The 25,084-nt window shown below is 42.7% G+C and overlaps 1 protein-coding gene across 2 annotated transcripts; it reads right to left on the bottom strand.

Annotated features, from left to right (window-relative positions):
* Positions 1–300: 300 nt before the first annotated feature.
* Positions 301–24,638, bottom strand: secisbp2l (SECIS binding protein 2-like). 2 transcript variants are annotated; one of them, XM_022203185.2, is made up of 18 exons: positions 24,358–24,638; positions 19,431–19,639; positions 15,495–15,822; positions 15,257–15,395; positions 13,976–14,199; positions 10,994–11,018; positions 10,739–10,857; positions 9,984–10,094; positions 9,770–9,880; positions 8,982–9,149; positions 8,745–8,886; positions 7,705–7,880; positions 7,486–7,618; positions 6,723–6,885; positions 5,533–5,753; positions 4,427–4,581; positions 4,094–4,313; positions 301–2,855 (listed from the first exon to the last, which is right to left on the bottom strand). In XM_022203185.2, the coding sequence occupies exons 1-18, from the start codon at positions 24,376–24,378 to the stop codon at positions 2,242–2,244; spliced, it is 3,279 nt and encodes a 1,092-aa protein (XP_022058877.2). In that variant the 5' UTR covers positions 24,379–24,638; the 3' UTR covers positions 301–2,241. The 2 variants fall into 2 exon arrangements, with proteins under 2 accessions (XP_022058877.2, XP_022058878.2); XM_022203186.2 differs by having other exon boundaries at positions 10,739–10,854.
* Positions 24,639–25,084: the final 446 nt, after the last annotated feature.

The following is a 25,084-nucleotide window of genomic DNA, read 5'->3' as shown; positions in this document are numbered from 1 at the left end:
CACCTACGGACAATTTAGAGTAACCAATTAACCTCAGCATATTTTTGGACTGTGGGAGGAAGCCGGAGTACCCGGAGAAAACCCACGCATGCACAGGGAGAACATGCAAACTCCATGCAGAAAGATTTGAATCGGAGATCTTCTTGCTGCAATGCGAAAGTGTTAACCACTACCCCACTGTGCAGCTTAGCTCAGCTTATGTTGCTTAAATGTGCCGTATAAATAACAGTGAGTCCATTTTCTCTCCATCTGTTGTATACGCTGAGGAAACAGTGAATGAAAGTTGAGGCGTCAGTCAGATGAATTACTGAAACAACATTTTAATGATGTTAATCATCAGTCCATACAGGTTAAGAGTGATAACAGGATTATGAGAAACAGCCTCTAACAATGTTGCTAGTGATGTACAGTCTGAAGGAGACGGTCTTAAATATCCATAGAAAGACGAGGAACACGTTGATAAAAAGTACTTCATTGAACCGCTTTTTTTTTTTTTTTCCCCCATTTCTTTTGTTTAGGTTTTTTTTTTGTTCACATGAGTTACAAGACCTTTACCAGTACTGTATTTACATAGTGCAAAAAACACACTTGCTGTCAATTAACATACTTGGAAAACACTTTGATGGAAGTCATAGCAACAAAAAGCCGACACGCAGCGTACCTTGAACCAAACACTTTCAGAATCCCAGGCATGATATTCAGGACACTGCTGGGCTCCACATGGCTAACAGCCCGACATACTGCATCTTTACACACTGCATCATCATCGACGGGCTGAAATCTCACCGTGATTCACTATCAAACACCGTTATCAAATTGGATTCCAACTGTTAAAATGTCAAAACTATCAAATGGCTTTAAGAACATGATGATTGTTTTTTTTTAATACAATGCAAAATCTCTTTTGTACACTTGTATTTACAAAGGTATGTGCATGACTTTGTGATGACTGACGGTGGTGACTCAGCCCCGCCCAGGGAGCTCCTCAACGCAACTGACTTTCGACTGGCGGTTGTCTAGAAAATCTTTTTATAAAATCTAGCCGAGATGTCTAACGATTCACTTCACGGTGCATTTTTAACGAGTAAACACCTGCTTGTCCTCCAGTTTCCTAGTTCTTGCTGTAAACTACGCACACAGGAAATAACTTTACTACCAAGCTCTGTGTCTAGCTTCTAATTCACCACAACACCCGTAACATTTCTTTCTGGGTGGAAAAAGATCTCAGTGTTGATAATAAAGCTGATAAAAATGGTGGGACAGCTGGAGAGCCCCCCATCAGAGAACAAACACTAGAGAGAACAAAACAGGAGCACTTCTTTTTTTCTTTTTCTGTTTTATGAAGCACAGACAGCATCCGGGAACTCAAGACAATCCCATTCACACTAGGCAAGATCAATATGACAAACCATCACATGTTGTAGCAGAACCACCGAGACAAGGTTATATTCACAAAGCCTGTTTTGCTTCTTAGAAGTTAAGTCATTTGAATCATCTGAATACAGAATGAGACACTTATTATTTGAACATTAAAAAACACTCTCTGGAGACTGACGGGTGGGAGTGGTTTTGGTACGAACACGGAACCCCTGACACTGTGATATTCTGTGACGAAAGCTAAACACCAACCAAGCAGTGACTAAGAAACTCTCCGAGGTGAAAACAAACACACGTATATTATGTACAAAGATAAAGCCAATGAACACAGCAAAAGTAAATGCAAACGGCGTGCCTTTAATGACACACACAAGCACACGAATACTTGCAGAGCTGTAAACGTTCTGAGCTCTGAGTGAAGTAAGACGGGAGCTGAAAGGTTCCAACCTCCCTCCTCTGTGAGCTACAGACAGCAGTTCAACTTTTTTTTGTTTTTTACCACTCGTCACTTGCTCCCACAAAACGTCCCTGACTCTTAAAAAAAAAAGGAGTTCAGCTTCGGAGGAGGAAAACCAAAAGCTTTCCTCTGAATTCAAGTGTTGCAGGTTATGGGCCAGAGAAGAGGGCGTCCTTTTCAATCGCAGGAAGAGCTCATCGCTTCCCCTCAGACTCTGTTAGTTGTCGGTTGGTCAGTTTCTCTGTGTTGTTATGCTTTGCGTGTGAGCGTTGGTCAGTCGGTTGGATACCTGAGATTATGTCTGGTGTCAGGGGTTAGAGACGAAGGCTGCTGGCTGCTGTGAGGAAGATGTGAGAGCAACAGAGAACAGAGGGAACGAATGTAAGCAACGGAGGGAAAAACCCATTTCAGCCAGCGACTTTCTTCGCCTCCACTTGTTCTTTGCCCTCCATCCTCGGCTCCGTGATGTCCGCTGAATCCAGATCCTCCTCGTCCTCACTCTGCCCTTTCTCCTCCTCCTCCTCGTCTTCTTCATCTTCCTCCTCCTCTTCTGTACTTTCTTGGCTCTTCCCCAGCTGCAGGTTTTCTAGGGTCTTTGACACCCAGGATTCGATGCGGCTGCTCAGGGTGGGCACCTCCACAGAGATAGGTTCAGGAGTGTAGTCCTCCTCCTCCTCGTCCTCCTCCTCGGCCTCCTCCAACATCCCCGGGACCAGGGTGGAGGTGGTGGAAGTGATGGAGGAGTTCAGAGGGCCCCTGCAGCTCCCGTCCAAAGAACCCGTCTCTGTGCTCTGCTGAGAGGCCAGCTCCAGCCGGTCATCAACCCGGACCTCGTCTTTGTCGCCCTGCGTGGGAGGCCCTGTCCTGGGCTGCGGGGCGGTGGAGCTGGGTGGGACGGCGTTGGTGGCGGCGGCTGCATCGTTGTCTCTCTGGGCGGCTGTGGGAGGTGCAGGGCGACTCGGCTCAGTCTCTACAGGCTCCAGGGCGTCTGAAGTCTCCATCATGCTCCTCCAGTTGGTCTCTGAAGGACAAATACAACCGTTAGGCTTCATTCTCTCAGATCAGCAACACTACAGATGACGGCACAATAAAGTGAGCTGTGAGTCGGGCGCCACGTCGCACATTTAACGTCTGAGGTTTTAGCAATTCCGCCAATGACAGATTTCACATCAGATGTTTCATTTATGGTCTTTAAGTAGTCTTATATGTCCAGATTATTCACTAGAAAGACCCAGCGTAATGTAGAATGGTCTGGTACATTATGACTCCTATGATTCAGCTTTAGGAGGAAAAAAACACTCTGGCTTGTTTGTATTAAAAAAACTCAATAACAACGATCTAAAGTGATGTAAGCAATGATTTCTCCTTGAAGTAGGGATGAGAAAATTGTTGTGGTGTAACATCTACAAACGGGGAGACGCTGCCATTGAAATGAATAATTCACAGAAAAAAAGATTGCAGGTGTCCTTAATTAAAAATGTATGTTTTTACTACAGTAGGTGGCTGAACAGAGACTGTTCTTTCTGTAGCAAAGGGGAAATTAAAATCGGCAAATCCCAGATAGTAGAAGGGGAGGAGAAAAACCTTCTATGCACAATCTGGATCCCCTGAGTCGGACTATTTTAAGTTCCAGAAAAGTCAAATTGTCTAATGAAGATGACAAAAAACAAATGCTACGTAAAAAGCTGAAAAATTAAAATAAATTTCTGCTGCAGAACTTAGTATTTGTTTTCTTTGCTTTCTCTTCAATCATCTCACGATGCATCCGACCTTTACAATTTTGTGTGGGTTTGACCTGGAGAAGCTAAATCACCTCAATTAGCTTCTACAGCAGCAGTAATAAATCGATACAAGAAGCCGTCGATTTACCCTGTTACGACTGAACGGATTACGGGCTGGTCCTTGGTCTAACGTACAGCGTTTCATCGTTACTTCGGAGCTGGTCATGTGGCGCAATAAGACGGCTTTGTTTACATTCTTGCAGGTATTTTCTTACTGAGTTGTGTTTCAGTGTGAGCTAATGACTGTTTGGCGTTACTGTAGTTGTACAAACGCTGTAAACTGATTGATATCATGAAGCACGTAACGGCTTTGTTTACATTTTCACCAGAATTACGAGATACGGCAAAAACTGACCTGCATCACACTGTAGAAACGGAACTCCCCCCTGTATTTATATAAAACTAGTATTCCAGTAAATGATCTGAATACTTCTTCCTCCACTCATCACAGCAGAGACCCAGAAAAGAGGGCGCTTACCGTACTCTTTCTCATTGACCTCTGAAATGGGCTCAGAGAAGATGGAGCAGAAAGAGATGGCTGAAGCAGCAGAGTGGTTGCGTGAATGCCCCATGTGGTGTGGGACCTTCTTGTCATTTTTCAGCGCCTCCTCCGCCTGCTCCTGCTCCAGAGCCGACACCATGTCCTTGTAGGCCTTCCTGGCCTCTTCTGTCAGAGACACTAAGCGGTTGAAGAGGCCCTGCAGGACGTAGAAGCATTTAGTTAATAAGAGACAAAAAAAAACAAAACACGTTTACATTTTAAACAGCAGTGAGATGAAATTAAAAGGTTTCATGCAGCAGAGCGCCTTACCTCAGCGCCAGAATAGTTGAAAATGCCCACAACGCTAACAGGCACCAGCTTGTTGACGCAGCGTCCCAGAGCTTTTCTGCCCAGGGCAAACACAAACGGGATCTCCTGCTCCCTCGCCATGGCAATTACGTTGTACAAAGCTTCATCCAAACCACCTGCAACACAGAAAACAATCAGTGACTCCAATGTGTCAAAGCTGAGAAAATAAACAAGCATAAATATCAAAAAACACAAACTGACGACCTGAACACCACAGAGCAAAAACGTGTTATTTTGGTATTACCTGTTCGCCTGAAAACAACATTAAAGTGGAACCGCTGGGTTTGTGATTAAACATTTGTTCATCTAAACACTTCTAGTCACCTGGTGAATACATGTCGAGCATTCACTCCTAAATCTGTTTTTGGTCTCTGTGGGATCATTAGTTTGCGGCTGCGTGTGTCTGCCACTCTTTTGATGCTGGATTTTCCAAAGATTTGTTCCTGAATACAGCTCTATGAAAGCAGCAAATCTGTGGGCAGGACAGCCAAACAAACAAAGAAACCTGACGTAATCATCCTTTAAAAAGAAGAGTGCAGCTACCGATCAGTGTGATCATTCTCTGTATGTTCACCATTACATGTAACCGCATTCACATCTCCCTTCATGCTTTGCTGTAAATAAAATTAGTGGTTGTATTCTCTCATCCACCTCTACCTTTGCTCCCGAGTCCTGGTGTTAGATAACGGCCATGAAAGCATTTCATCATCATGATGTCACAGCGGATCTGACCCTTGATCTTTTGGATACAAAATTCCATTACTTCATCCTTTTATTCTATTAGTCATTTGTGTGAAATGTCGTCATAATTTGCGTAAGAACTGAATGAGGTCACAGTGACCTTCCACCGCCAAATTCTAATCAGGTCATCGTTGAGTACAGGAGGAAGTTTGTGCCAAATCTGAAGACGGGTGTTCCTGAGATATCGCATTTATGAGAATGGAATGTATAGACACGCAGCCGAAAAACAAAGCTTTCCACTGCTGACCTGGAGACGTAAAAGGATCCTGATCTGAACTTTAATCACATGTACGGCTCAGCTGATCAGACCGTGTTGCAACATTCACCTTTAGCCTGGATCTTCTCACAGTTGGGAGAGATGATGACACACTTGATCTTATGCAGCTTCATGTGCTTGGTGACCTCTCTGAGACCCATGACCAGGCGGCGCTTGGACTTGGCTTTGGTGGGATCCTTCTGGTAGACTCGCTCCTGGAAGCGGACCAGCTCCTGCAGCAGCAGAGTCACGCTCTCGTCGATCTCTTTGCTCAGCACCTGGTTACAGTACCTGCAGAAGGAGGGGAAAAAAAAAAATCACAAAAAGCAGTTCACAAATGTTAAAGAGCTGTTCTGCATCCTCATTAATGATACTTGCAACAAACAAAAGCTTAAATGATGAGTCAGTAATCTATAAAACAAATAATATTCCAATTTTGATGTTAAACATTTTCTTGTCTTTGAATTGCAGCTTTTCTTGGTCTTCTGAAATTAATTTTGTTTGCAAAACAAGCAATTTGAAGGCATCAACTTGACATTTAGACAATTGTAGGAGGAATTTTTACAGTTTTGTCCAAACAGTCACCAGAAAAGTAACGGTCAGCGCTAGCTATGACGAAAACAACTATTTTTGTTGAAGCTTTAAAATGATTCTCACTCCACATTTATGCAGCTGTTCATTAAAACTTTATGTTGTTGGTTGTGTGCATGCTATTATACTTTTTAAATAACTGATCCATTTGTTAATCGGGATGCAGCCTCTAACAGAAGCAGCTCCATCAGATAGCATTCATATTGTACTCCAGCAGCTCTGGAGTTTGATGACATGCCAATAGGAAGGTCGATGCAGTGTGGTCTGAGGAACGAGGGGGCTGGCGGTCAGAGCTCAGAGGAGGAGCTTGGCTACAGAGGCCTTTTGGAGGCTTTAAATGCAAAATCTGTTAGAGACGGGTGGGCTGAGACAATAGGCCCACAACAGAGGACGCAGAGGGACAAAGCTGTGTCTGTGACGACTGGCATACATTTTTGCGGAGAAAGGACAATGTGCTAGACATCTGTGCCATACTCTACAATCCTTTATTGTACAGTTCCGCCCTTAAAAACACCCTTCAGCTCTCAGAGTTACGCTTCTCACAGCCAAGGCTCTGTGATTTCCGAGTGGGACAAATATTTGCTTTACTGATCATTTTTGCTTCCACATTCTTCAGACATTCCGATGCGAGGGATTCCTACTAAAGGTCTCGCTCGGTTCAATACTCACTCTCTGAAACGCCGGCTGTGGATCTTGGTGATGGCGTTCGAAGCCATGGGACTCCCGATGCCAGAGCTGGCGGGGGAACCCTGGGACACCGGGGTGATGCTGTACGGAGAGTTCTGACTGGCCGGGGAAAGGGATGCATCACTGGGCACGCTCAGGCCGTTCTCTGTGGTACAAACAGGGAGAATAGCAATCAGAACCTGCGTCATGGATAAAGGTGCATGTCCACTGGATCCAGAAACTTCCTGCATCCCATTCATTGTCTATGCGAAACACACGGTGTTGCATGCCGGTACGGCTGCTTTGCGTCTTCCTGGAGTGGGCCGCAGCTCATTTGCATAAAGTAGACTCGACTTCTACCTCATGCAAATACGATGTGGCGTGTGGAGGTCCGAGACATAACGAAACTTTTGTCAAACATCTAAACTAGCCGTCGGTGAACTAAAACCAGGACAGATTCAGCTGCTGCACAGCTTATTTCTCATTTCAAATGCTTTTCACTGAACTGTTTTCGTAATAAAAGAGAAAGTTTGCGACTGAGCCGCCATGTTGGTCCGCACTGAAATCCAGGAGCAGACAGGTCCGAGTCGTTTGTCCAATCAGGGGCAGGATAGCTGGAGAAGAAGGTCGGCAGGAGTTGAACACTGGCTGCTAGACTGAAGCCACCAAGAGGGCGATTTTCAGATGCGGGAAAAGTGCATCTAGTGGACGTTTAGTATAAGGGTACAGTGAGATGTCTTCACCGCTAATAATGAATCGCTCTCACCTTCTTGGGAGGCAGGTTCTCGTGTAAGATCATCAGTAAAATGCAGACACTCGTCCCCGTGTTCCTCATGGCCAGAAGACTCTTGTTCTACACTTGACTTCCCTTTCTTCCCTTCGCGTTCCTTCAGAATAATCTGTGGGAAAACAAAACAAAAATAAAGCTAAAGGTACACATTTCCTATTAAGAGCAGTTAACATCCTCTCACTTGAACTCATTTACCTTCTTAAGAGCCGTGGGCCGTTTGACTTTGGGGATCTCTCTCTCCTTCCCCCTCTTGATCCGAGGTGCAGTGGAATCCAGGGCGTTGTGTGGGGCCGAGTACGGCTGCTGATGACCCTTCAGGATGGACGGCACGCCGGTGGAGCCTGAGCTGTGGAACGGAGTGGTTGTTCCAACTGGAGAAGAAGACGACACAGTTAGTATGTAGGCAGAATCTGAGTATGTGTTAGCCTAGCCGCGCTAGACCCATGTTCTGAAGACGCAAGGGTCTAGGCACGCTCGACAGGGAGGGAGGCGGGCTAAAAGGTTGTCTATCAAATCACTCTGCAGCAATTGCGTAGGTATACAACCAATCAGTGCAACGAATAGGCTCCTAGAGCGCCGGAAATCAGAGGATGCGGTAGTTCGGTGAAGCCTTATTTATACAGTCAATGGGTGAAGCTCAAGTATATTACAGACATGTTAACAGAAAGATTATTCAGAGTCGGTGCTAATGGAGCTCAACGACTGTTGTCGTTTTTGTTGTCGACCCTGGCAGAGAATTAAATTCGTCGCCGTGGGTTGTCTAGCGCGGCTAGGCTAGTTGTTTCCGGTTGTTTCTGTCAGAATCGTCGCGTCTCTGTCGTCACTTAGTTACGCCCGCCTTCTGACTCTACACTTCATGGTGATTCGTCCGGCCAGTTTTAGGAGCATCCAACCTCGAGCCTTATGGAGGGTAACTAGACCCACCCTGGCAGAGAATTAAATTGGTTGCCGTGGGTTGTCTAGCGCAGCTTGGCTAGTTGTTTCCGGTTGTTTCTGTCAGAATCATCACGCCTCTGTCGTCACTTAGTTACGCCCGCCTTCTGACTCTATACTTCATGGTGATTCGTCGGCCAGTTTTAGGAGCATCCAACCTCGAGCTTTATGGAGGGTAACTAGACCCACCCTGGCAGAGAATTAAATTCGTTGCCGTGGGTTGTCTAGCGCGGCTAGGCTAAGTATGTGTCCTATAGCCTCAGAATTAACACGTTAATTCAAACCACTTGTCTTATCCATACCTGTGAAAGACAATGGCTTGGTGTTGGTGAGCTGCCTGGCCTTCATAGCCTGCTGTTGTTTCTCCAAGGCTGCCAGCATGTCTCCCAGGTCCAGCTCCACAGATGTTTTACTCTTCTTCCCTGCTGCTTTGGTGAAAGCTTCCTGTCAGGCGACGAAAGAAAAGGCACAACAAGGGTTAGGGTAAGAGGGTAATCACAGAGCAGGCGGCGGTGGGAGCCAGGCGGTTGGGTTCATACCTGTAATTTCTTCTGCTCCATGCTGATTTCAGAGTACTCCTGTGCAGTGGCCAGAGCAGCAGCCAGAGCCTTCTTCCTCTGGCTCTTGGCCCTCTTGGGAACAGAAGTGGTGATGGGGATGGGCGTCTGCACAATGTTGATCGGGGAGTTTTCTGGCAGATTATCCAGCTGTGATGACACAAAGCGGTATTTAGCGACAAAGTAAAGGCAAACAGATGTAAGAGTCGGTGATCCAGTCGTAACACACACGGAAAAATGAAGCAATCCTTTCAAAGTACTCTCTTTATCCTTTTTAATGTGCCTTTAGTTTTCAAATCACACAGAGTATCAAGTTTCCACAACATTCACACACTGAACAGTATGTCTGCGTCACCGTGGACCGTCTGATGTGGAGAAGTCTTGTCAAGTCAGCCAGTGACAGACTGCACAGGTGGCCAATAATTTCAGAAGGTAATGTGCACTGACAAGTCCAGTCAATACAGGGAACGACAGCAGCTAATGCTAATTCCAAGCTTCAAAGCAGCCACTGAAGCTATGGACTGTGCAATTTACAGGGATTGACCATGCTGGAGTGGTAAAAAGAGGAATTAAATGAATTATTTAAGTCAAATAGCAAATCCTGAGCACAGCTGAATCAATTCATATTGAATTTACATGCATTGTTTTTGCATAGAAGAGTGAACTGTTAATCCGAATGCACATCAGAGCATGTAAGAGAGAGAGAAATACACCCCTAGTATTTGATAAACAACAGAGGGAGCTCTCAGAGTAAACCGTCTTCTTCTTACCAGGTGTTTGGGCAGCTTAGGTTGTGCGTGCGTCTGAGCTGGAGGAGTCTCTGGTTTGTTGCTGCGTTGGGCAGCTCCTCCAGTAGCAAGATTTGGGAACTCATCTTCATCCTGGCAAACATGCATGAAACTTTTTAATAGCAGCATAGAAATTCTCTTAAATAAATGCATCATTAGTGCGGTGGTAAATCATTACAATAAAGCCTTCTCTTACCTCGAAGTAGAGGGGCTCTGGAGTGAGGTCGGTGCCGCTGACCGCTGCAGGCTGGAGTCGAGGTTCTGACTGGTTGGGCGGCATTCGTCCCGGATAGCCACTGTGGAAATCCTGCAGGGAAGATACAATCAACACGAGTCAGACCAGTAACACTGGTATTTAACTTTAATTTTACTTTTAACCCTCTGTGTTTTGCGTGCTTGCTGCCAAGTGAGAAACACATTGTAGAAAAAGAGCAAACATAGCAGCCTGCAAGCTAATTCATGCAGACAGCTGGGGGGTTTTTTAATCGTTACTTCACGGCATCTTCAAACAGCACAACAGCACGCTAACGACTCACGTAGGTGTGATACTACAAATATGCTAATTTTTTCTCAGGATGCCAGAAAATAACATGAATTTGCATCCAAAATTTCAGCTAATTATGGAAAAGAAAAAACACTGCCTGTCTAAGAACGGTGCTTTCCTGCTCATCTGGCTACTCACTCTGCCAGCTCCACTGTCTTTGTTGTTTACTGCTTATTTGTTGTCTTAAGAGCATTTTTATCCCTCCACAACATCAATATCCACATTTGTGCTCAGCTTCCAACAGTTAGAAAGGGAATTTACTGTATATTGATCCCTGTATGCTGCTCAGTAAGCTTTACAGGACAGAACCCTGACACTGAAATTAGTTGCATTTCACTTTTTTTTTTCATTACTTAATACCACAGCAGTCTTTCACTTAGTGTCTGTTCCAGCTGGATCTACTTCACCTGTGAGAAGTTTCTCTGTTCAGGATTCTTCCTCTGGTCTGCTCTGTGAAACTGGCCGTTTCTGTCCCCCCAGGACTTCGGCGTAGCCTGAGAGGCGACATTTACCCAGGTGCCTGCTACTGAAGAAAACAAAGAAAAAAGGAACTCTCATGTAAAAGAAACATCTCCCTTCTTTCATAATAAATACAACTATGAACACATAATGTGACGGTGAATAATGGAGGACTCTAACACCTAAAACCATGGTGCACTTACCTGTCATGACGCCAGCTTCTACTCCCTACAAAACACAGAAAACAAGGAAAGGTTAAAGAGCTGAGCTACCTGTGTCCAACACGGTGAGGGCAAAAGTAATTTAAAGATTACGTTACACTTCCTCCATTGGTGGTAACTCTATGCAGAACGCTAAAACATCCTTTCTGTTCTTTCTGTTACATCTATGACCTCCGCCAAGATTATTTGTTGGACAGTTGATAGTGTGCAAGTAGACAGGAAACAAGGGGAGAACAAAAGACAGAGCAAGTGTGACGTTCAACAAAAGGACCCCGGCTGACCTTGGACGATGGACATTGCAGTTTTGTGGCATGTGCGGCAGCCACCGTGCTACAAACACTTTGAGTTGTAAAAGTATGACAGAGGTGGCTGTTCAGTAAATGCTGGAAAGTGTACTCCACCCATGCAGCTATTTTAAGTGCTTTGGTGCAACGCTCACGTTCACGCTGCAGATTAACTCAGTTCTTAAACAGAATTGTAGGGCTGGCCCGAACAGCAATTTGTGGGAGCTTGATATTCGGCCCCGATTAATGACAAATATTCAAATATTCGTTTCGGGGTTTGGGCAATCCGAATATTTGGATCTGAAAATAAATATTCGGATTAGGGCTGGGCGATAAATTGAATTAATTTGACTAATTCGCCTTTTTAAAACCTGACGATTTGAAAATTTGCCAAATCGTAAAATCGAGGCGAGCTTAAATATATAACAATACAGATTCTTCTTCTGCCTTTCACGACTTGTGCACTGGCGTTTGCTTCCGCCTCTCATCTCCTTCCGCCAAAACACTCACACCCCCGTCATGGCGGACAGAACAGCAGACGAAGAGTTGGTCGCCAGAAAAGGGCCTCATGTTACATCGATTATATGGAAGTGGTTCGGCTTTGACAAGACTGACACAGAGCAAACTACAGTCATGTGCAAGGTTTGCAAAAGTACTGTGAAAACGAAGAGTAGCAGCACAACTAACCTCTTTCAGCGCCTCCGGGCGCAGAGGCATCCTAAAGAATGGGAAGAGTGCTGCAGCTACGGGAGTGCGGCATGGCTAGCACTAGCCATAGCAAAGAGACCGCAAAGAAACAACAAAAATCAATTAAAATTGTAATTGTCCAAGATGACTAAAAATAAAAAATAAAAAAATCGAGATTTTATTTTTTGGTCATATCACCCAGCCCTAATTCGGCCAAATATTCGGATATTCGGGTCCAGCCCTACAGAACTGAAAATAAAATGTGTTCAAAGTTTCACAAAATCAGAGGAGAATATGTAAATCTTTTGGTGCTTTTCCCTCATTGATGCATCATTGCTCTTTAACAGTTACAACAAATCAATCAGTGTGACTAAACACTCCAACATATTCTGTCAAACACAAATTGCATTACAAGAAATATAGATGCTATGACTGAACTTTAAAAAAGCTCAACTTCCTACTTCCTGATATCTCCAGAGATTTTCACATATTGACTAATTTTGACAAAGCCTGCAGAAAAGGCCCCAAAGTTACGTACATTAAGGCTATAGTTTATGTTGGCAAAGTGCTGGATTTCTTTTCTGTTTGATTTAGTGCCATGTGAGACGTGTGGGGAGTGACGTAGAAATGAGCAGCGTGATAGTGTAATGAGTCAGCAGAGAAATGCTTTGTTACACGCTGGTTGTGTATGAATCACACATATTCCAAGTGATGTTGTGGCTAGTTAATGTTGCCATGTTTATACTGTATAATTTTAGCGGATATTTGTATTTTCTGCATGTGCTTATCATGCTAATGAGTCAACGTGGCGGCAATGGTATGCTCGTTAAGTCTTATATGAAGTAAATTAGTACAGTAACTTAATACACGATATGTGAAACTCACTATTATATGTTTATTCTTTGGCTCAAACTGTTGCTGCACTGTACCTTCGTTAATTATTATCGCCGTCTGAAGTGATGAGTGTTAAGTTGCTGCTGCTCTCCCGGTTTCAGAATAAGAGAGAGTGTTTAATTATGAAACGTAAGACAGACAAGAAGAAGTTCCAAACGGTAAATGGTTGTATTTATACAGCACTTTTATCCAAAGCGCTTTACATGATACGTCACATTCACCCATTCACACACTGATGGGGGAAGCTGCCATGCAAGGTGCTAACCACGAACCACCAGGAGCAATTAGGGGTTCGGTGTCTTGCTCAGGGACACCTCGACATGAGCACGACGGGCCGAGGATCGAACCGGCAACCTTCCAGTTACAAGATGGCCACTCTACCTACTGAGCCATGCTGCCCCTTTCAAATAGTGGCAATATGAGCATTTGATGGTGTTTATGTATAGAAATACATAAACTCATGATTGTGGAGTTTTTGATTGCATTTCTGTTTGTAATACTTGTCTTACTAGAGTTACATTATGAATTTAGATTTAAGTTATTAAGATTAGGGCTGGCCCGAATAGTGGTTTCTGGCGGTTCCTGGATCCAGACGGTGATCCGGATCACCTCCAAAATCTAATCGATTGTTACTTTTGCTCTTCCGGACATTCTGTAAAAATTTGGTGAAAATCCGTCCATGACTTTTTGAGTTATGCTGTTAACAGACAGACAGACAGACGGCCTGGCGGAGGTATGCGCTCTCCGAGTGCTTTTCTAGTTAAGATATGTTTCTTATTTCCTTTCCTTACAGAAAACAACAACCACAACTACAAGTAAACAACAATCAACCAAGTCTCTGCTTCTTTTATTCCTGTACTCTGGAGAAGCGGTCTCAGGTGGTGTTCTGGCCGACACTCCCTCTGGTGATAACACAGAGCCGGTGTCAAAACCAAGTTCATTATTAATATCTCCCTTATACTACCGAACTGGTTGTGTAGTGCCGCACTAAAAGCATTGAGGAACAACTGCTGAGAAGAAGTATCCCTTTACTCATTTAGATTCTATATTGTATCACTAATCTGCTGGATGTGAAGCTCATACTAAGCAGCCAACATACCATAGGTGCTGCTGTGGACTCTGCTGCTCGCTGCGTTGCCCCAGTCGCCTGGTTGTGTTTGGGGCTGCAGTAGCCGCTGTCACTGTCTATGTCGGCCTCACTGGCGCCCTGCTCATTGTAGCTTTCAGCTGGATGGGAGGCCCGTCTTCTCTTTGTTCGGTTCTTCCACAGCAGAGGACTAACTCGCTCAGCAGCACACCGCCCTGACACCTCCCCTGGGAAATCTAAGGACAAGGAAGAAGAAACTTAGACCTGAAATTACACAGAAATAAAGTCTCCAGTAGTTAATTTATCCCTGTATGTTAAAGTTACATATTTAGACGTTTTCCTTCCAATAAAAATAATCTTCCTTCTTCTTTTCTCTTCTGTGGATCTACGTAATTCCCATCTCTCTTCCTTTGGGATGTGAAGCACAACAGCTCACTGCTCAAACACTGTAAAACCCTTCTGGGTTGCACAATGGCAAGTTGAAGCTGATTCTTTAAATGTGCAAAGTAAAAACTGATTCTGATCAGGATGAGATCCTTTGAGACACATCAAACCCTAGAAATCCAAATCTGTGGTTTTGAGACCGTTTGTCATTAAGTTGACTTCTTATTTTGATAATTATATGTCTTTAGAACATAAACAAATAGCGCATCACCATACTAACAACACAAAAAATGTGGGTCCATAAAATGGAATAAACTGCTATCATCATCAAAAAAGGACAATATAGAGGCTGACTGAACACAAACTTGAACCAACTTATGCTGACTAATTGTAGGGCATTTACTGTGCATTTATGAAACCACAACTGAGCAAACTAACAATTTAAATGAGGCGTTTAGTTTTTCCGGAACAGATCGCCATTGGGGACATCATGAGCTGCACTCATGTTAAGCTTTTCAAACTGGAAACTCTGCATTCCAGGTCTTTCAGAAGTTAAGCTCAAGCATCATCAGCATCAACCTGTAAGACCAGACGCCTCTCTTATCGGCACTGTGTCCTGCTTCCTCGCTGACGAGAAACAGTCTGATTCTCAAGTAAAGCAGCTAACTTTAATAAAGTCTGGAATGTGTTGAGCTTCAGCTTCCTTTCAGCCCCAGGACTGAAGAGCATCATTCATGCTGCATTAATCAAACTCAGACTTCTCCATTGCTTCAGTTTGCACGCTTTGTGTCTCTGTTGACAGGAGCTGCTTTTTTATGTCACTGATTTTCCTATTGTTAGGTAAACTCTGCATAAAGCGTGCATAAAGTGATTTTAAAGTAAATGTATTTACCGCTGCAGTATTCTTACCAGTCTGCTGTGCTGCATCCACCAACATGACGGTCTTGGTCCTACCGTCAGGCCCTAAGGTGCACACCTCCTTCTGCACAGCTACATTTCTAGTTGGAGGCCGGCGACCGCGGGGAGGCTGACACACACCCAAATGTTGCTGTGGGAGAAGAAAAGGAGGCAGGGCATGTTTACTAAAGAGACTGAGGACAAAGACGTACACATTTTAGTGACAGAATCGTGGTAAGGCTGTTGATACCTTTGGGAGGACATTCGATCGGACCATGCCTCTCCCCCTCTGGCTGGCCATCCCATAAGCCGGCCCCAGAGGCAGCGGCCTTTCACCGACATCTGCAGAGACAGGATTGACCACTCCGGCTTGCACTGGACCTGCATAGGTGCCAGGAAAGGGCTGGTAGAAGCCCATCACAGGTGGGCATGGAGCAGGCATGATCTGGTAGTAAGCGTAGTCGTTGGATACGGGAGGCTGGGGGGAAGACAGGATGGGGTAGGCCAGGTATGGACCTCCAGGGGTGGGGTTAGGCTGCTGCCAGCGCAGCTCCCCTCCATTATACATAGGGTGTTGTCTGTGAAAGAACAGAGAGGAAACATGGGGGATTATTTCAAATAATCTACTCTTTCAACTAAATCCGGGCTCAGACAACAGAAGTTTTAAACGCTAACAGACTTGACATCAGGTTACATCACACACACAATCGTGTGGTATGATGCCATGAGAACTAAACACATTAATTCTAAAATATAACACTGTATATGCAAAACTTTGTGGCCTTTTCTACACATACAGAAAAAAAAGTGTTCTTCTCTCTAATCTCAGATATTGTAGTGAAATATTCTTTGAGTACTATATGCTGAAAGTGAATGATGATGTCATCCTGGCAGATGCCATTGATGAGTAGTATAATCAATCAAAATGTATTTATAGAGCACTTTTCATACTGTATGCGGTGTGCTGCTATAACATGGGAAATTTCCCCGGTCACAGGGAGTAATAAAGGATTATCTTATCTCTTACAACAATCAAAGTGACCAAAGTGCTTTCCAGTTAAACACAAATAATAATAAAATGGGGAATAAAAGCAGATTTAGCAAAACAACAATAGAACACACGTCAGGGAAATAAAATCAGATAAAGCAAGATAAAACAAAATACAATAAAACAGAACAAAATAAAATAGAATAAAATGTCACCACATTACCGTGCATTAAAAGCCAGTAAGAAAAAAAAAGCGTTCTGAGCCGGGCTTTGAAAAGGCCACAGTCGGTGGTATAAGTGTGTGAAGAACTTAACGTTGAATATTCTAATAACCAGCGACGTTTTCATTACGATGAATGTGTGAGGGAAAAGAAGGCCTAGAAACTGTGGAAGGAGGAAGGGCTGAAAAGAGATCACAAAGCAGAACTTATAACTTTGGTGTGAAGATGTATGCTTTCTAGGAGATGAAATGTGGAGTGTCCAAGTGATAACCTAATACATGTCCAATGTGAAATGTAATCTAACGATGGAACATGACAATAGATTTAGAAAGGTGTAATGGTGTCCAAACTGTCCCTCCTATAGATGTGGAAACATGACCAACGCTCACAGCATAAAAGACAAAGCACAGCTCAGTATCTTCCATCTCTTGGGGTGTTATCATTGCTCAGAATTACTCCTGGATTATTTGTTTACAAATAAATCCTGCTGCCCTACGAAAGTCGTCTTCTCTTGGTAATTTTTTTGAAGATCTTTTAAGAAACTCTTTAGACATTTGAACAAGTGTTCAAACGTCTCTGGTCTTGATTTGTAACTTAGTTTACATCAATATGCACACGCTATCGTATTTGAAAACAATGATGCTTATTAAAAGACATTATTCAGATTATCATGCCAGAGGAAGCAGTGCACCAACTCATGCCATCTAATGGGGATGTAAACAAAATGAAGGCTGTGGGCCAACAACAAACTGTGACTATTAACACTTTTTACTGAGAAAAACCAGAAGCAGAGGTCTATATTAGTCTGGATGAGAAAGTAGGGTGGAAAAATGTGGTCAACACAGTTTGTCTATTCTTTAGCGAGAACTGGTGATGAGGTTTATCTATCAGTTAATATGCGTAGCTAACGTTAGCCTCGGGGGCTAAAATGTTGAACACTGCTCCAGGAACCTGCGTGATAATCGTAACCATCACGGTTTTAACTTGTAAATATTAAATATGCCTGATATCGCTGATGAGTCTGTGAGCTGTTTGAGAGCTCAAAGCCTGGATCTGTAAATTAAAACTACCAAATAATAAGAACCAAACAACAGGTTAGACCAAATCCTACACAAGGTTTCTGCTTCAATTGTTGAGAGAGGAGAAAATAGGGAAACTGGCTTCGTCCTCCTGTAATGTGAGCCCAGCCTGTAAACCACCAAAGTGACTCATTGCTTGTTGAAGTCTTTCCAAATTCAGCTAAAAACTTCCTGTCACAATACGAACAGAATGATACTCCTTTTCCCACAAATATTACACAAAATACGACAGGACGCCACAAAATGTTTCACCAGAGAAGAAGCTTTAGCGACAAAATGTTATTTTAATTTAGGTCACGATTGAACAAATGCATTTGCTACGTTTTAAAGTGCAGATTGAAAATAAATAGAAATTATAAAATGCTCAATATTAAATCCACACACTCAGTTGATACATGACTCGGGAATTTTGAATTAATGGTAACATTGTGTAAGTTCTTTTTTGGACTTTGTTTCCTCTGTTTAAAACATTGTATTTTCTCTGGGAAGACTGATTATTACGCATCCTACAGAATAAGATTCAGGTTCCTTTAGCAAGCGAGGGCTTTATAAGAGTCTCCTGTCTGTGATGCTGCAGCGACACGCATGCCGGCTGGTTTGTGAGGGGGTACATACATAGCATGCACAAACGCTGATAAGAATCCAGATGACATTTTCACAGCCAGCCCACTATAGCGGGCATTTCCTTGCATTCAAATAGTGGGGAAGGAAACAAAGGAACGGATGTGTGCAGGATGCAGCAGATCATTCAGGACAAAGAAAGAGCCACTGGAAACATAGATTGTGGTTCCATGTAAACTCTGGGGAGACTTCCATTCATAATTAAGCACCGTTACATTTTACATTACAGAGCAATCTAACGGTTCAGCCTCAACACGCTGTTTAAAAGATCCGATCGAGATGTTTTAAACACTGGAAAACAACATCAGGGACACAATGGTGTCCTGTTATTATTATTATAATAACAGTAGAGCAAATAAATTACTCTGAAAGTACAAGTAGTAGTGAATACTCTAGAAAAGGGATGAGTTCAGGTTCCACATTCAGCCCAATTTGATCTCCAGTGGGCCGGACGAGTAAAATCACAACATAACAACCTATTTCCTAAGATGAATAAATTCAATTTCAACAACATTATCATTCACACATTACAAATTATAGATCACAGAGTGTCTACAAAGAAACAACATTCAGTCACAGGAATCTGGAACTGAATGATGTAATATTTTACTTTATGGTCAAAATGACAAAAAAAGACAAAAAACGACACAAAATATTAGAAAAATAAGACACAAAACAACAAAAATGAGACAAACGACATGAAACAAAACAAAAAAGTGACCAAAAAATGAGACAAAAAGTTACAAAGCAACAAAAAATGGACAACAAAAACAAGACAGAAAACACAAAATGATCAACACAACGAATAAAGAATAAAGCAAAGTTTAAAATGACAGAAATAAGACAAAAAACCCACAAAATGACAACCAAGAAAGACAAAAACAACAAGAACATGAGACAAACAACTGGTCAGACAAAAAAAAAGACAAAATATTACAAAAATGAGACGCAAAATGACAAAAGAACAAAGAACAATCTGGCATTTTACTTCATGATCAAAACAACTTGTCATGGTCTGGAAATTATTTTAAATTTATAGTTTTACTAATTTACAATCTGTAGTTAATGTCTTCTCTGTAGTTTTTACACTTTGAGGGCCGGATTGGACCCTCTGGAGGACCACTTTTTGTTGTTGGGATGTTCAAAACGCACCAGATTTTTTACAACGCTAAAAAAAAAACGGCAATATTTATAAGTCATGAACCAGAACCACTGGAGCCATCAGTTCACAGCTAAATACAGCGACTGCCTTTAGTTTCATCTCAGAGTAACCGTACCTGTTGGGTTGGCTCTCCTGGACGAAAGGGTAGCAGGTGATGAGGTAGCTGGGTATGGGAGTGGTCTCCACACCTCCGCTGCCTCCTCCTATGCCTCCACCCCCTCCTCCTCCGCCTGGCTCGCCAGAAAGACTCATGCTGACTAGGGATCCTTCAAGACCTTTCTTCTGTGGGATGAACGGTTCCACTTCAGGTGAAAGCTTCACATCCTGTACAGAAATGAATGAACGTCCATTACTGTCACACTGTGAGCAACGGCAGCCGGTTAATGGCTACATGATGCATTTCAGAGACACATGTCTGCGCTTAAGACCACAGATTTCTTCTCCATTTCCGTATTACAACAGATATATTTTACTATATAGCCATCCCACACCTATCTAATGAGACAGCTGTAGAATGAAAGTTCAATCCATAACAACACAGTCATGAAATCCACCTACATCCATAATTTGACTTTACTGCTTGGATAGGTTTGTGAGGATTGTTTAGCTCCGCCTATTCCAAGCTAATAACCTGAGTACAGCAAACGTCTCTAACAGGAGTGGAGACAGAGCTCTTCATAGCCCAGCAGCTTACTGGCCGACCTCTCATTTGTTTCATCGGTATTCATAGCGGAGTATTGCATTTCCTCATTATGTTCCACTTGGTTTATAGTCTTGAGTGCCTACAACCATCCATAAAAAAGGGGCGGGAATTAACACACGGACATACAACTTTCAGCACAAATGTGACATAACACAGGAATGCCAGAGGCTCCAAACAAAGCAGAGCGCCAGCTTTGACAGTCACTGACATGACTAAGAAGTCTGCAGTTAGTTAAACAGCGATGAAGGATACAGCAAATGGCCTGGTTTTCCTTAAAACGGTCTATGCCGAGGTGAGTAGCTGTACCTCAAAGCCAAAAGGAGTTTTGCTTAGCAGTTATTTATCTAGCTCTTTATGACCATCATGTATTTACCTACAGCAAAAAAAAATATTCAAATGTTATTTCTTAAGTGGACAAACATTCAAACCTGAAGTTTGATGCCTTGAAAAATCCACTAAGACCACCAAGGAACAAACACTGGTTCAGAATCAGTTCTAAATTCTCAAACAAAAAGCTAAAAACAACAAAAAGCTGGACTAAGATAGAAGATGGTCACATGTATCACAGTCTACCAACTGGTCTCATAAACATTTAAGTTTTTAACTAAGAACACGGAGAAAAGATCTGATGACTACTTCCTCCACTGTTCTGTCACTAAGATAAGAAGTAGACCTCTTCCTAAAATCACTGTTAAGCAGCAAAGTTGTAGGTATGTGTCATGATGTCTTGAGGAATGAAGGGCAACCAGAAGAAAAATGACTCACCAACTGAGAAAAGCATACAAGGTACAGCTATTTAAGAAACAGACTGATTTTATGTAAGTTGAACCACAATACAGATAAAGTTTCAATCTCTGCACATTGAATAAAATGAAAATAAATTAGGATTACAGCATTGGTCTCTTAAATTAATAGTCACACAAAAAACTGTTTCCCTTTCACAAACTATACATACATCAGAAACTTTATAAATTAATCCAGCAATTCAGTCCAAAGCAATGACAATACTGACTTTATAAAGATTTTTATAGACTTACTAGAGATCTGCTTCTTGTCAGTCTAATTTTAAGGAACTCCTCATTTATTTCACAAACGCAACAAGTCAATAGTGGAGTTGCTGTGCTGCAGGAAATAAGACAAGCGGCCCCAGAAACGCCAAAGATTGGAAGAGTACTGCACTAAAACACAGGAGTACGTCCAAACTTAATCAGCCACTTCAGACAATTGTTCTGTGGAGACACGGAGCCAAATGGAGCTAAATGGGTAGGATAAGCTCAGTGATTATACCACCTGACATACAGGCCTACAAACCCCATGAATAACTATTTGAAATCAAAAACACACCACTGTGTAATGTGCACTGTTGTGTACTGCACGTAAAAACAGAGTGATGCCTTTACATTCCACACTCTAAGCTTAGCAATCCTTATTTTAAAGTCAGAACTGCAAAAACTCAGACAAAATAAGGTCTTTATGAATGCAGTAACTTTTACTAGTGTGTCAGAGAATGCAAACTAGCAAGGAACACACTTATCAATATCCTCTGCAATGACAGAAAACTTAAAATAGTGTGTCGCAAAACCTCAAAACGGACAAAATAGCACAACTCCCCTTATTGTCCCCTTGGCTGTTTTGTTTCCATTGCGGTCTGCCAGCACCAGTCCTTATTTGACACCACGGTGACATCGGTCTAACGAATTTTGCAAAGGATGAGATGAGGTGACAGGGTTCAGAGTACAAAGACGCCCCCTCACTTCTCTGCTGCTGTGGTCGGGATGTATGAATAGAGTATCAGTGCAGACTGTGGATGTCACAGAGATAGCTATTGTCTCCCGCTGCTACTGTTTGTGGGTGTCTTCTCTCAGCTTTTCTTAGGTGATCTACAGATCCAATCCTATCTCAACAGAGCCTTGGTAAATGTGAAGAAATACAGCGATAACGAAAGATTCTGAAACTCGCAAACCCTTTTGGAGCCACGGCAGCCTTCATGTCCAGGCAGATATGGCTGCGACAGTAGTTGGTCTGATTCGGGCACAATGGCGCAGACTGGCTGATAGGCTGTTGTTACAGGATTAAGTTTGAGAGGATAAAGTAGGGACAGTACTACGGGGTAAGCTAATTATCCAGCCATCGAAATGAGGCCTGGTGTGTACACGTGGAGCGTCTTGACTCCTCAACAGTAGTACGTTTTTAAAGAATGTGAGGGAAGACCGAGCTGGTCAGGATTCATCCATATGTCTTTGTGTGTCCGTGTGTCAGTGAGAATAGCTGTGATTGTGAAAAAGGCAATGAGGTCAGACCCAGATGTGCATCCGTTGGGGATGTCAGAACTGCGATTAGACTGGGGTCCACTGATCTCACAAGCCTCTGTTTGTGTAAGCACTTATTCTCACACCAGTTGCTTTCACACACACACCATCAGACGGTGTGTGTTTCTGCACTGAAAGCAGGGTCGACTGGTTAGAAAAGAGCATATGCGTTAAAGTAGGGGCGTCAAACATGCGGCCTGTGGGCCAAAACCGGCCCTCCAGAGGGTCCAATCCGGCCTGTGGGACGATTTTGTGAAGAGTAAAAACTACAGAAGATATTAAGAGCAGATTGTAAATTTGTAAAACTGTAAATTTAAAATAATGTCCAGACAAGTTGTTTTGTCCATAAAGTGAAATATTATACTGTTCATACTGTTCTTCAGTTGCTTTGTGTCTCATTTTTATAATATTTTGTCTTGTTTTTGTGTCTTATATTGTCTGACTTTTGTCATTTGTCTCATGTTTTTGTCGTCTTGTTTCCTTTTTGTCACGCTTGTATTTTGTCTTATTTTTCTCGTTTTGTGTTCAGCTTTATTCATTGTTTTCTGCATCGTTTTGTGTAATTTTTTGTCTCGTTTTTCTCGTGTGTCCATTTTTTGGGCGTTTTGTAACTTTTTTGCCTATTTTTTTGGCTCTTTTCTGTTTTGTTTCGTGTTGTCTAACTTTTTGTTGTTCTGTTCTCGTTGTCATTTTGTGTCTCATTTTGATTTGTTTTGTGTTTTTTTGTCTTTTCCTGTCCGATTGTTGTTCTAATCATGACTAAGTGCTTTGTGCCTTTGTAGACACTCTTTGATCTGTAAGTTGTAACGTGAAATGATAAACTGAGGCATATTAATGCTGAAACTGAATTTATTTTTTGGAAGAAACTTCAGGCTGTTCATAATGTTTTGATCATCAAATGCAGACATTTGAAGAACATGCGCTTTGCACAAAAACAAAGGAATATTTTGGAGTTTTATGGGTTAATATTCTGTAATTTAACTGGTCTGGCCCACTTAAGATCAAATTGGGCTGAATGTGGCTCTTGAACTAAAATGAGTTTGACGCCCCTGCAATAAAGCTTTTTAAGAAGTTCACATTAACGAAGACAGAACTGATGAATATTACATCACTGGATTACACATTTTAAATCTGGCACACTGTGAAAAACCATGGTTCAGTGCTTTAGATCTTCTTTTCCCTTCAGGGGTCGCCACAGCGAATCAATTGCCTCTATCTAACCCTGTCTGCTGCATCCTCTTCTCTCACACCAACTACCTTCATGTCCTCTTTAACCACATCCATAAACCTCCTGGTTCAGTGTTTCAGATAACAGGGTGATTTCCAGAAGAAAACGCAGCCTAGGGACAGCAAACCCAAACCAAACTTTCTGCATAGTTACCAGCGTCAGAGGAATGACATACATGCAGTAGAACCAGACATTCCTCTACTGAAACCTCTCCTTCACACATTCCTGCCTGCCTGAAACCCTTTCGGTAAATCCTGCCCCTCCAGATATCGTGACCGTACCACAACACCCTGCTAGCTTGTGTCCGCCGCTCAGCTGACGATCTAATTAAAACAAGTGCCGTCAAATGACAGCTCAGATGTTTAAGTTAGCTATAGCTAGCTAGCGAGCCGTGCTAACATTTAACCAAGCCTGCCTTTCTGGACCAGAGTGCTGTCACAGATTAACATATTAGCCATTTTGCAAAATGACCAAACACACACGCACTGCCACAAAACCAACGAACTCAATCGAGGGCTGCCTTTAATAATGAGCTTTGGTTACCGTTAGCTGTTTCAATGTTAGCTTATTAGCCGCTGCTTATCTTGTCGCATTTGACAAAACAGCAAAACCGATCGCGCCGTTGGCATGAATAAAAACCTAACTAGAATTAAACAATGGTGCTATTTGTGATAACTAAATACACTCTTTCTGATTAATACGAGTCCGGTTTTAGGGCCTCGACACAGTAAACTAACGCTATGTTCCATTTCCATGAGCTAAAGCGCTAGCAAGACCCCAACAAAAACAAAATAAACTGTACCTTATTGTCACTAGCGTCCATGTCAGTCACCGACGCCGCTACAGACAGTCATTGACCACAGTGTGGACGTCAGGATGCGGGCCTTTTTAATTTCTTCATTGTAAATTAGAACCACTAAAGGCGTACAGTGACTCGCACCCAGCTCCGACTGACTGGACTCCGCTGTTAACTGTTGCTGGACGCAGCTCCGTCCGCTAGCTGCGCTCTCCGCTGGTAGCTGGAAGCTCTGAGCCGAGAGCTGCTGTCAGAGTGGAAATGGGAGTCACCTGGAACGGAAGCCGCCGAGGCCCAGAAAGCTCCAGCGACTGGAAAATCCTGCAGGGTCATTACATAACTCAGGGAATTATGAAGTCCATGGAATATAGAGACCAGAAAATCATCAAGAACTCCTGTCACTACCTGTGCAATTCAAGAACTTTATTGTCACACACAACAGAAACACAGCAGTTACCCTGAGTGATAAAATTCTTAACCCTGTAAAACCCACTGTTGCAAAAATACATTAGCTTATTTTTTTCCCCAAAAATATTTTCTGTTTTATATATACAGTGGGTACGGAACCTATTCAGACCCCTTGAATTTTTTCACTCTGTGTCATTGCAGCCATTTGCCAAAAATCAAAAAAGTTCATTTTATTTCTCATTAATGTACACTCAGCACCCCATCTTGACAGAAAAAAAACAAAGTAGAAATTTTTGCAAATTTATTAAAAAAGAAAAACTGAAAT

The sequence above is a fragment of the Acanthochromis polyacanthus genome, chromosome 2 (assembly GCF_021347895.1).
Source record: "Acanthochromis polyacanthus isolate Apoly-LR-REF ecotype Palm Island chromosome 2, KAUST_Apoly_ChrSc, whole genome shotgun sequence".
NCBI classification, from domain to species: Eukaryota; Metazoa; Chordata; class Actinopteri; family Pomacentridae; genus Acanthochromis; species Acanthochromis polyacanthus.
This window is presented reverse-complemented; position numbering and strand designations above follow the sequence as displayed.

Excerpts from the sequence above, each read along its gene's own strand:
- secisbp2l (XM_022203185.2), bottom strand. The coding sequence starts at position 24,378 with ATGGACGCTAGTGACAATAAG. Across the intron at positions 14,200-15,256 it reads GGATGCAGCACAGCAGACTG|ATTTCCCAGGGGAGGTGTCA; the intron begins GTAAGAATACTG and ends CCTTGTCCTTAG. Across the intron at positions 10,858-10,993 it reads AGAAGCTGGCGTCATGACAG|TAGCAGGCACCTGGGTAAAT; the intron begins GTAAGTGCACCA and ends TGTTTTCTTCAG.